The sequence below is a fragment of the Sceloporus occidentalis genome, unplaced genomic scaffold (assembly GCF_023333645.1).
Source record: "Sceloporus occidentalis isolate IW3139 unplaced genomic scaffold, rSceOcc1.0.p SCAF_14, whole genome shotgun sequence".
NCBI lineage: Eukaryota > Metazoa > Chordata > Lepidosauria > Squamata > Phrynosomatidae > Sceloporus > Sceloporus occidentalis.
In genome coordinates this window covers 15,563,986-15,576,386 of record NW_028316994.1, presented here as the reverse complement: position 1 = coordinate 15,576,386, position 12,401 = coordinate 15,563,986, and the positions used below count along the sequence as shown (strand labels likewise).

Below are 12,401 nucleotides of genomic sequence, written 5' to 3'. Positions count from 1 at the left end.
CTGTATTTTATTCATTTAACATGCAATCTGTTTTAATATTTTAATAATTTAATTGTATACAGTATTAATATACCATTTTTGTATGCTTTTAACCATACTGTTGTTGTTTTTTAAATGTTGTGAGCCACCCTGAGTCCCAGTTATAGGAAAAGGGTGGGATATAAATAAATATGATAATGATAATGATAATGATAATGATAATAATAATAATAATACAAGGGAAGTTGGTTGGAATGAAGGCATTGCCTCCCAAATAAGAATGATGCCCTCGAAAATGAATTTTTCTTTTAATCCTTCTATTTTTAGTATTGCAGAGAGCGCAATGCTGAAAATATAATTTGCACCAAAAATTTAATTGTTTTGCATTGCCTTGGTCTCTTTGCTGATTTTGCTTTTCTTTATCTACCTAAATTGTATTTCTAAATGCTCCATAGGAAGTTTTAAATGACTAAAATGGTGGAAATTTGGGGTCCAAAGGCAAACATCACTTGAGTGGGCAAAATTCTTATTTAAGGGAAACACTTTTATTTTGCAGGGCTGTAGTTAGAGCCCTGGAGTTGGGAGGTGTTTGTGCATATGTCTTTGCCTTCACAAAGTTTTAAATTTCTCGTGCCAGGTCTGCAAGAGTTTTAAATCGGTTGTTCTCCTTGGGTTTGTCAGGGTCCTTGCCTTTGGCTCAACCAATTTCACAGCCGAAGGCACAACAAACCCATCCAGGCCCACACCCATAGGACTGAATTATTTGGGCAATTGAAAGAAAAACTCACAAGCATTTCTTGTTATTTCCTCCTCCTTATTCCATTGGATCGCCTTTTGGGATCTAAAATCCGCCGCCTGAGGCGGCTGCCTCAGTCTGACTGTCACAGAGCCCATCCTGATGCCCACATTATCCATAAATGCAAAGAAAAACTGCCCTTCCACTGTTGAATCGGTTTGACCATGAGCAGGCGACCAGATGTCCTCACTGCAAAGGAGGACAAGTCATGGCAAAATGTAAGACATTCGAGAAAAATGTTGGACATGACCAAACAACATTTCCAGAAATGTAAATTCATGCTTCTTAGCCAGGCTTAAAATGGCAGGCATTTTGAAATTCCTCTTGGACAGATGGTTGAAATATAAACATGTCATGGAAAAGGAGGATTTCTGGTCATCCTGACCATGAGCACAGGCTCAAAGGGTTTTAATAAATCAGCCTGGCTTCATGCAGTGGAATGCTGGACTTTGTAGTTGGATGAGGCACTAGAGCTCTCTGGCTGAAAATTGTAATTGTTTCTCCAAAAACTGTGAATCTCAGACTTCCATGGAATGTGGAACTGCATCTGCACTGCAAAATTAATGCAGATTAAAACTGCTTTAACAGCCATCACTCACTGCTGTGGAATTCTGGAATGTGTAGTTTTTGTGAGTCGTTTCACCCTAAGGTCACCTTCGAGTTTCCATAAGTCTGAAACGGCTTGAAGGCACACAACAACAACAACAACAAAACTCAAATGAGAGCCACTTCTCCCAAACATACAATTTAGGGAAGGGAATGAAACTGGAAAACGTCCACAGGATCCAATCCCCTGTTTCATTGCATTTTCCCTTTCCAGCATGCCGGAAGCACCACTCACCTTACCGGTCCTGATCCGGACGATACGGAGCGCACGGACCCAAGCGGAGGAGCGGGATCTGGTCCACCGAGAAAGCGCCAAGATCCGGGGAGCCTTTCGAGGGGATGAATCCGACACCCGGGCCACCAATTTAGCCAAGTTGCTCTATATCCATATGCTGGGCTATCCTGCCCATTTTGGACAGGTATACGTAGAGATATATTTCTACTACATTTAGCATCTCCTTCCTCTCCCCAGTTGGTATAAAAAGGTCTCCTTTACCCTCATGTTTCCATCACAACAATCCTGTGGGGTAGGTTTAGACAGCGAGATGAAGACTGACCCAATGGAGCTTCAGGGCTGAATTTGAACCCAGATCTAACCACACAGGCCCTCTATGGAGCTATTTCACCTGCCCTGCAAAAGCCATCAATGATCAGCAACACTTTTTAGCTTCCAAAATGTCTAATTTTTCAATGAAAAGATTCTGCAGATTTGATATGCCAGGCATGTCTCACAGAGTTCTGGCCTTGAAAAACAGGTATAGGGACTATAATGTTAGCTGAGTCCTAATATTGGTTAGGTCTCCCCTATCTCAAATGCTTGGGACCAGAAGTGGTATGAATTTTAGATTTTAGGGGGATTTTGCATACACTTGTATTTGCATATATGTATATAATGAGCTATCCTGGGCATGGGACCCGAGCCTGAATGCAAAATTAATTATGGCCTGATACAGACAGGCCAAAATAAAGCTGCTTTGAGTCACTTTGGAGGTGTGCTGTTTAAATGATACATGCATCCTAAGAGTCCAGTAGCCGCACCAAAGCCACGCAGCTTCCAGACTCTTAGGACACATGCATCATTGAAACACCATATGTCCCAAGTGACCTGAAGCAGCTTTATTTTGGCCTGTCTGTATAGGGCCATAATATGTTTCATATACATCTTATACACATAGCTTGAAGGTAATTTTATACAATATTCTAAATAGTTTTGTGCATGAATCCAAGTTCATGTGTAGACTGAACCATCAGAAACCAAAGAGGTCACTATCTCAGCCATCTGTGAAACTACCTTTGCACTTTGAGCTTAGTTTGCAGCGGTTGATGTATGCAGAGGATAAAGGGGGAAATTAGGAGGAGAAGAAAGAAACCAGGACATTTTAAAAGCAGCTGGAAAACGACAAGAGGATAAGTCGGGACTGTCTCGGCCAAACTGGTGTCCCAGTTGGAGGCTGAATTTCAGGCTCCCAAAAACTCTTGAATCCAGGCTTGAAAGGGGAAAAGCAAGATGGTGCCTTCTATCTGCAGTTTTTTTCCCTGAGGCTGAGAGAGTGTGACTTGCCCAAGGTCTCCCAGTGGGTTTCATGGCCGAGCTTGGACTCGAATCCTGGTCTCCAGAGTCATAGTCAGAGTCCATGTTGGCGCTCCTTACATAACTACCTATATTTAATATGTAGAGAGATCTTGTGGCACCTTTGGGACTAACTGAAATAAACAAGTTGGCAGCATGATCTTTCCTAGACTTCAGTCTACTTCCTCAAAATATTAACTTATTAACACAGGCTGATGAATGAGGGAATGTGTCTCTAGTCAGTTTAATCAATGAACGGTTGTGTTCCTGCCATAATTTACGTTTTGTGGAGGTTTTTAAAACATGGTTTCCTTCCATCCCTTCCGCCACACAGATGGAGTGCCTCAAGCTCATTGCCTCCCACCGCTTCCACGAAAAACGAATCGGCTACCTTGGCGCCGCCCTCCTATTGGACGAGAAGCAAGACACTCACCTGCTCCTGACCAATAGCATCAAGAAGTGAGGGAGGAGAAATTCGGAGGGCGGGCACATGGATGGGACTCCATTTAGAAAAACAGATATTTAGAGTTAGGGATGGACCAAAGACAATGATAAAGAATTTGAGAGTGAAGAGTGGGCAGATGTGTTGCCACAGCACTTGCTGTATATGCCTATGTGTGTAGGACATTTATTTAGTAGTTGGACTTATGTCCTACCTTTCCTCCAACAAGTTCAAAATGGTGGCATATGGCTCTCCTACTCATTCCTTTTCCCTCACAACAACCCTGTGAGGAAGGCCAGTTTGAGAGAACGTCACTGGTTTAAACTCATCCAGTGAGTTTCGTATCTCAGGGTGCATATATAGAAATAAAGAAATAATGTTTGGGGAAAAATTATATACACACACAAGCATATATATATATATATATATATATATATATATATATATAAAATACCACCTTTGTACATACATACCTCTCTCTCTCTCTCTCTCTCTGTCTATATATATATATATATATAATTTGACTTGTTATTTTATTCATGTATTGTAATTTTATATTGATTTTATGTGATGTTTTAAATTGTGTTTATTGTAATGGGTTTTTACAGTGTTTTATTTGTGAACCACTTTGGGTCCCTTTCTGTGAGAACGGCAGCATAAAAATGAAATTAATAATAATAATAATAATAATAATAATAATCCTAAGTGACTTTCCTCTAAAAATAAGGTAATAGAGAAGGATTGTAACAAGCAATGTTGCAAGTTACTTTTCCAATAGCTCACTTTCCAAACACGGTAATGGTTAATGGGAATGAAGTACACTCGTCCCTCCACATTTGCGGATTTGATTATTCACGGATTTGATTAATAGGTTCTCTCTAGGAATATCTAGGTCCTCCAGCACAACTCTATGGTCAACTTTAACGAAATGTTGCACTGAAGGACCTAGAAGAGATTCCTAGGTGTTTATCACACTATACTCTTATAGTGCTACTATTCCACTTTAACTGCTCTAGCTGCCTCCTGTTGCATTCTGGGATTTGCAGTTTTAAGGAGGGGTATTTAGAATTCTCAGGCAGAATTCTCTGCCTGAGAATTCTAAATACCCCTCCTTAAAACTGCAAATCCCAGAATGCAACAGGAGGCAGCTAGAGCAGTTAAAGTGGAATAGTAGCACTATAAGAGTATAGTGTGATAAACACCTAGAGAACACTCCACTAGGCACTTGTAGCTCCTCCAGTGCAGTTTTATGGTCAATTTCTGGCAGATGTTGACCACAGAGTTGCACTGGAGGACCTAGAGATTCCTAGAGAGGTGTCCTTGCCAGTAAAAATGTAGTGTTTTTGTTATTTGTGGTTTTTCCACATTCACGAGGGTCCTGTGCCCAATTGTGAAGGTACAAGTGTATTTCTAAAAAGTAATTTTTCCAAACCCTGGGCAGGGTATTGAGCTTTTGAGAGGGTCCTTTCAGCCTCCCTTCTCATCCCAAATTCCCCTTTCTCTCCCCATGTCCTACTAGCGACCTTCTCCACTCCAGCACCTGGGTTCAAGGCTTGGCTCTCAGCACCCTTGGCTCCCTGGGCTCAGCAGCCATGCTCCGGGACTTGGCTGGGGAAGTGGAACAGCTGGCCAAAATGGGGCAACTCTCCGTGCGGAGGAAGGTGAGACGCTACAAATGCACCCAAAACAAGGTTGCCAGGTGGAATTAGAGGCAGAGCTGTCCCTTTAACGGCTTCGGTTACAGCAGGTGTTGTGTGTCATGGAACCAGGTAAGAAGCAGCACCTGCTGAAATGCCCTCTTCTAACTACACAACAATTGAAGATGCAGCAGCTGGGTTGCGAGTTCAGGGTTGTCCCAGGGCCTGAGGTTTCTGGCCCCAAACCTGAGACCAAGGGACAGCCCCTAGTGATGCCCTTAAATGTTCTGCATTAAGTACCAACCACAGTTGTTCACAGACTGTGGTTCAAACACACACATGCAGAGAGACAGAGAGAGTAGGTTTCATGGCTGAGCCGTTTGTTTGTTTTTTAAGTGTAACTACAGTAGGCTCTTGGTATCTTCTGGCGTTTGCTTCCAGGACCCCTTTGGAATACCAAAATCCATGGATGCTCCAGTTCCATTATATACAATGGTGTCTCTCATTTTAAAAAATGGCAAAACCAAGGTTTGCTTTTGGGATTTTGTTTGGCGGTGGTGGTGGTGGGGGATATTTTTAAGCCATGGGTGGTAGAAGAGACATCTGTAGGTTATTATTATTTTGTTAATGAACAGGAAGGAGCTATTTAATAGCTATATTCCTCAACCTCCCAGATGGGAGAGTGTCGGAGAAGAAGTATTTTACCCATTCACAGAAGTGCTCCTTAATTTAATCATTTGAAGGCTGGCTGTACATTGTCAGGAAGGTGTCCTATTCTAGAGGGGTCAATAAATCGGCTGTAACCACTCACCTGGAAAGAGCAATACTCTGCTCATGCTTAGAAGCAGTTTCTAAATCTGAATATTCTATCAAACTGCATGCCTGGAAGGCAACCCTATGGTACACACAGCCTCCAAATCCTCTCCTCTTTCCAAACCTCTCTGTTTTCTCCATCAACCAGGCTGTGGTTTGCGCTGTACACATTATCAGGAAGGTCCCCGATCTCACAGATGTGTTCATCTCACTTGGCGAGCAGCTCTTGACCGAACAGACATATGGTAAATGCCTTCTTCCTTTCAGTTTCTCGTGAATGCTGAGACTGGCTGTTTGAGATGTTTAGTTTAACAAAAAGGGAAGCAGAAGAAAAGTTAGGGAACATCTTTAAAGAGAACATGGATCCAGAATAGTTCCAGGCGGGACTATTCTAGATATATAGAAGTGAAGGAGAGGCATGGGAGAGGATCCAGTGAGTCACACTAATGTCAGGCCAAGGCAGCATGAAGGAACTTGACAAACTTCAGGAGAAACTAGTTACAAATGATTGCTGTATATATTCATGTATAAGTGTAGAAATTTAGGTTAAAAAATTGACCCAAAAAACCTAAATCGACTTATCCACGGGTCAATGTAAGTACTATACTTTAACTCTCATATATATATATCTCCATCTATCCATCATCCACTGGTGAAAGGCAAGAGTTTAATCTGCCCTGGAAGCATTTACCCCCTTCTACTCTCCCCTCCATCCAGCCTTTAGTATGAGTACAAATAGTTATGCCTGCTGTAATTTTGTAAGTTCTTTGGCATTGTTTTCCTTTGCTCCGTCCTTTACATCCGTCCTTTCATTGCATGCCCCTAAGTTTTACCCTCGACTTATCCACGGGTCATATCAAAATGCATAATTTTGGCCCCAAAACCTGCCCTCGACTTATATGTGAGGTTGACTTATAGTCAAGTATATACAGTAGCTGTTTGTAATTCTTTTTCATGTTTCTCCAGATGGGCCAATGGTTCTGGTGAAGATCAGGCTATTCTGTGTCTGGATTTCATGGCTTTTAATGGTTGTTCTAGCTCCATCCATTCCTGCCCTAAATATATTGGAGTTTCATCCCTTCTTTTTTCCAGCTTGATATGTGGTTAACGGTGATGTAGTTGGGGTTTCCTTCCTTCCCCATCGTCTCTTCCATGAATTCAATTTAGCTTTATAACTATACTCATTGTACCGATTTAGCGCATACACACACACACACACACACACACACACACACACGTATATATATTTTAAAAGGGGGGGGGGAAATAAACATTCAGTCTGGTAACCAAAAATGTAATGAAGGAAGGAAGGTCAGAGGAAAACCATTGTGGGAAAGGTCCTTCCCTCATTCAACACATCATGAGTTGTATCTCAGTGAGGGATAACTTTACTTCTTTCCTGGTGTTTAACTGTAAATTTTAATTATGGAGGTGTTGGCATCATTCAGTAGCAGAGGAGGAATACTATTCAGTTCAAGTGCTGACTTATGCTTTTGCCTCTATTGCTCTATTGTAGGTACTGAGTCAATCATAAGGTGTATGTGAGGATGTGAGTGTATTTTGTATCATAACCCAGTGAGTTATAACATTCAGAGGTGTATGGACGTTTAAAAATCTCTCTTTTAGCAGTTTCTGACAAATGGAAAAGTCAAGAGCTGCTTTCAAAAACATGGTAACTTTAATTAAAATATTGGGTCTTGGAACTGTTACTGGAACTAAATGCTTTTTAAAAGTAAAATTTTCCACACTCGGGAACTTGAGGATGATGAATAGATGTTTGTCTCTTCTCAGGCATTTTGCATGGGACCATCATGTTAGTTGCAGAGATGTGTGAACAAAGCCCACAAGCCCTTGAACACTTCTGCAAGGTGAGCAGCCATGAATATGACTTACCAGCTTCCTCTGCTGTTCATCCAGTACCTTTATGCCTAGTAGCCATGGCTGAACCGTACACAGTCCCGGGCTTTGTAGTTTTGTGAGGCAACAGCACTCTTTGGTAGGGAAGGCTGAAAACCTGGTAAAACTACAAATCCCAGGATTCTATAAGATGGAGCTACAGCACTTATAGTAATGTCAGACTGCATTATTTCTATCAGTGTAGATGAATCCTAAGAATTATATGGACTTCTAAGTGCTTAGATTCTAAATACAGAAAATGCCAGAGATGGTGCTATGGGACTTCCAGAGAGTCCAGGACTCTTTAGTAGGGAAGGCTGAAGACCTTGTAAAACTACCATACATATTTCAAGAACTAGTATGGCTTTATGACATTCTTGGGGAATGCTGCAAAAGGCCGGGGGATTCTGGGAGCTGTATCCAAAAATAAAATTTCTAGGCTCTGCCATGCTATTTTATAGTCGGCCCTTCTTATACATGGGTTTTTTATACACAGATTCAAGCATCCATGGTTTGAAAATGTTCCAAAACAGTATAAATTTCAAGTATAAAACCTTGATTTTCCATTTTTTATAAGGCACATCATTTTGCTATGTCATTATATTTAATGGGACTTAAGCATCCATGGTTTTTGTTATCCACAGGGGATCTTGGAACCAAACCCCAGCGTATAACAAGGGTCCAGTGTATTTCATTATTTTTTTAATGTATCACTTCTGTGTGTTTTAATTGTACTGCCTTTTAATATTGTAAGCCACTCTGAGTCCCCGTTTTGGGGAAAGGGTGCAATACAAATAAATAAATAAATAAATAAAACACTGTGATAATATTCCCCCCCCCTTTCTTTCCTCCAGCATGTGCCGCAGGTGGTGGGGGTCCTGCGTAACCTGGTGGTGGCTGGATACTCTCCAGATCACAGTATTTCAGGAATCAGCAATCCTTTTCTACAGGTAAAACATCCTCTTCTCCATGTCATCTGCCCCACAAATTCTTGTATTCTCTCTCTTTCTCCTTCCACAATTCGAGGGAGATTAAATTAAAATTAGCTATCTATTTTAATATTGTTTTAAGACCTCCTTCAAAGGTAAAATCCTCTTAAGGTGAAACCCTGGATTACAAAACCAAATAAATAATGATTCAGTAAATGAACTTTTAAGGAAAAATCCCAAAGAATTAAAAATAACCTGACATCTCTGTCTCGTCTTCCCCATGGCAACCGTGGCAGGGGAGTCTGGAAAGAGAATAAAAAGTGTCATGTTGCAATCAGACCCAAAGCCTATTTGCTCCAGCATTCTGTGGCTCCGGAATGGTGGCAAACCTAATACCTTCTGGGAAGGTTTTTTTAAAAACCAAAACACATGAAGATATGGGATTATTTACAGCCTCTTGGCCATGTTCCCCAGGGGAGTGATCGAAGGGCCACAGTTCGGATACTGGAAATAATATATCATCATGTTGTTGTGTCTTTAAGTAATTTCCGACTTATGACAACCCTAACATGAAATGCCATGGGGTTTTGTTGGCAGAATTTGTTCAGAGCAGATTTGCCCTTTCCTTGCTCTGAGAGACTTCCCAAGGCAATCCAATGGATTTCCGTGGTCAAGTGAGGATTCGAAACTTGGTCTCAAATCCTCACTTAAACCCAGAGTCCTAATCCAACACTACACCATGCTGCTTCTCTATATCACCATACTGAGTACCTATCCCCCAGTTGTCCTGATTTGGCTGGGACAGTCACAGTTAATCCACTGTCATCCCACTTTTCCAGCTGCTTTTAAAATGTCCTAGGTTTTCTCTCCTCCTTCCACTTTCCCTCTTTGTCCTCTGCTTCTCTCACTTGCTGCAAACTTGAGTTCAAAGAGCAAAAGTACTTCTCACTCACTTAACTCGACAGGGAGGAAAGGAGAAGAAGGGGTGGAGACTTGCCCTTCGCAGCAGGGTCTGGCCAAAGCAAACTGCTGCAGCCTCTCCTGGCTTGTCTGTTCTTCCTCATTAAAAACTCTTGCCATCTTGGCCATATTCTGATGTTGCTTGGCCACTTGTATCCTGGTTTTCACCTGTGAAATGTTGGAAGGTATGTGAGTGGTATAATGCCACATGAAATACAACAAACTGAAGGGTACCTCTTTCACCTCAAAGGCTAAAATCACTTTTGGGGCAGTTACCGGGGACCACATATCAGCAATGGTCATGGCAAATGTGTGGGCCCCATAATGCCCACATCTTTTAACTTAAAGGTCTTGCTTCTAATAACTAAGCCTTAGGTATTGTATTGTGTTGTATTTATATGCCTCCTTTCTCCCCAGAGGGACCCAAGGCAGCTCACAGACAAAACGTTCCCCACCCTTGCAGTACATGGTGGAATATTCAAAGATATAGCCATGTTAGTCTGTAGAATCAGTATGTAGAGAAATTGTGTAGCACCTTTGAGACTAACTATAAGAAAGAAGTTGGCAGCATGAGCTTTCGTAGACTTCCTCAGATGCATTTCGTAGTCTACCTACTCAGATGCATTTAGTGGAAACCAAAGATAGACATATAATCAAATTCAAAATTCTTTGGGTATGGAAGTCCAGTTTTAACGAGGGTCGTTAGTGAACAAAGGCATATGGTGTGGAATATGTTACAGATGTGTGGTAACAAGCATGCTCTGTGTGCATAAAGGTGCAGGAACAGCCTCCAGTTAGAAATTGCTCAAGTTAACGGAACTAGAAAAGTCCAGTTTGCCTAGGACTTTGGAGAGACCCAGCAAACTGCCGTAGATGATACTGGACAGGACAGACCAACAGTTGAGTTCAGGTTCATAAAATGGCCAGGATTCATGCAATCAGCTGCAATAGATGTCTGAGGAGGGATGAGTTGTCTGTTCGATTAAACAAGTGTGCTAAGGTTTTTCTCTTTTTTACACCTCCTGGAGTCATGGTTTCCTCTCCTCTTTCTCCTCATTCTTCCTGCTGTGCCATTGCCACCTCCCTGAGCCATCCCTGCTCCCCACATCTCCTCACAATCCCCTCCTTCACAGGTACAGATCCTGAGACTACTAAGGATCCTGGGGCAAGACAATGAAGACACCAGCGAGGCTATGAATGATACCTTGGCTCAGGTGAAGACAGTGTTGGAAAGACTGCCATGAGAACATTTAGCAAGCTTTTGAGAACAGCATTCACTTCCATCTGAACAAAACAGAGGGCAAATTGTTCTCCATTTTCTGATTAAACCTTGGTAGGCCTAGTCTAGACTTCATAACTTGAATGCTCTTTAATGTGGGATGAGGGGGATGTACTATTTTCTGGTTTATTCTTGGAATCAAAGGAGGATAGGATGAGGGCAAAATGGGTATCGGGTGGGAGCAGAAGGGAACGACTTGCAGCTCATCTGCAATTTGTCTGATTTTTCCCCAGGTGGCCACCAACACAGAGACAACACGAAATGTGGGCAATGCCATCTTGTATGAGACAGTTCTTACAATCATGGGTGTGCAGTCAACCAGTGGACTGCGGGTATGGAAAAATGTCTGGGCGCAAGCATACTGAGCTTGGCCTTGGCTAAATTGACACTTAGCATCACCTTATAAAGCCTTGTTTTGGGGCAACTTGTTTTGTTAGGTTCAATTCAAAATTTTGGGAAACAGTTGCAGCAGGAGAGAAGAAAGTGTGGTCAATGGGCCACATGTGCCCTTGAAACTCATTTTTGAGGCCCTCAGGCCTTAAAATTGGGTACAAGTGTGATGCATTTTCTGTCCCCATATAGACCAAACCACACAAAATCACCAACAAATAGGGAAATTTTTCTTCCACAAATTAAAATAGGCCAAAATCAAAATCAGAAGTGGTATCCCTTCACCTCTGGTCCCCCCAGGCATAGTAACTCAACACAGGGTTAAGGGGGTGCCCAGTTTTAGTGCTTCTCCCCTAGTTAACAGATTGACTTCACAACTCTGTCTGGTATCCGGTCTAACACTGGTTACTGAAACCCAATTTTGTGTCAAACTACAGTCAAATTTGCGGGTTCCATCTGCTACTCTTAACTTTGTGTATCTCTGCACTGTAGAAAAAAAGCAGTTTGATACTACTTTAAGTGCTACAGCTCCATCCTATGGAATCCTAGGATTTATAGTTTTACAAGATCTTTAGTTTTCTCTCTCAAAGAGTGCTGGTGTGTCACCAAACTACAAATCCCAGGATTATGTAGAATGGAGCCATAGCAGTTACAGTGGTGTCAAACTGCATTATTTCTACAGTGTAGATGCACCCTTAGTCTTATGGATTAAGACACAATTTGGCCTTAAATCCACGTAAAGTTAAGAAGGTCTATAGCCTTAGCAAAAATATGTGTAATTCAAACAATTATGTAAAACTGTATTCTCCCCCCCCCCCCCCCCCCGCCTTTATTTAAAGGTGTTTCATAATCAAAACCAGTAGTAGACAACTTTGGTGGGTCTGGGATTCAAGTTTCTTCCCTTGAGATTCACTGGATGGCAGAAAAAAACACCAAAAATGTTTTTTTTAATCAAAAAAACCCTAGAAGTGGCTGTAAATTCACTTCTATTTTTAAAATGGATTTTTAATGCTAAAAGAGTTGTGGCAAGTGCCTGTTCAAAAGGGGAATCATCAGCCCTAGAGGCTTTCAGGAGAAGCAATTCATCCTTTTTTGTGCCTAGAA

General features: G+C 41.7%; 1 protein-coding gene across 2 annotated transcripts in view; it reads left to right on the top strand.

Annotated features, from left to right (window-relative positions):
* Positions 1-423: 423 nt before the first annotated feature.
* LOC149304220 (AP-1 complex subunit gamma-like 2) overlaps positions 424-12,401 on the top strand; it is a 28,161-nt gene continuing 16,183 nt past the window's right edge. For both annotated transcript variants that reach the window (XM_089481268.1, XM_089481267.1), the window contains exons 1-9: positions 424-993; positions 1,596-1,800; positions 3,286-3,410; positions 4,913-5,054; positions 5,992-6,088; positions 7,635-7,711; positions 8,594-8,689; positions 10,762-10,842; positions 11,141-11,239. In XM_089481268.1, the coding sequence (XP_089337394.1) occupies positions 956-993; positions 1,596-1,800; positions 3,286-3,410; positions 4,913-5,054; positions 5,992-6,088; positions 7,635-7,711; positions 8,594-8,689; positions 10,762-10,842; positions 11,141-11,239 (960 nt within the window). In that variant the 5' untranslated portion in view covers positions 424-955. The remainder of the gene's footprint in view (positions 994-1,595; positions 1,801-3,285; positions 3,411-4,912; positions 5,055-5,991; positions 6,089-7,634; positions 7,712-8,593; positions 8,690-10,761; positions 10,843-11,140; positions 11,240-12,401) is intronic.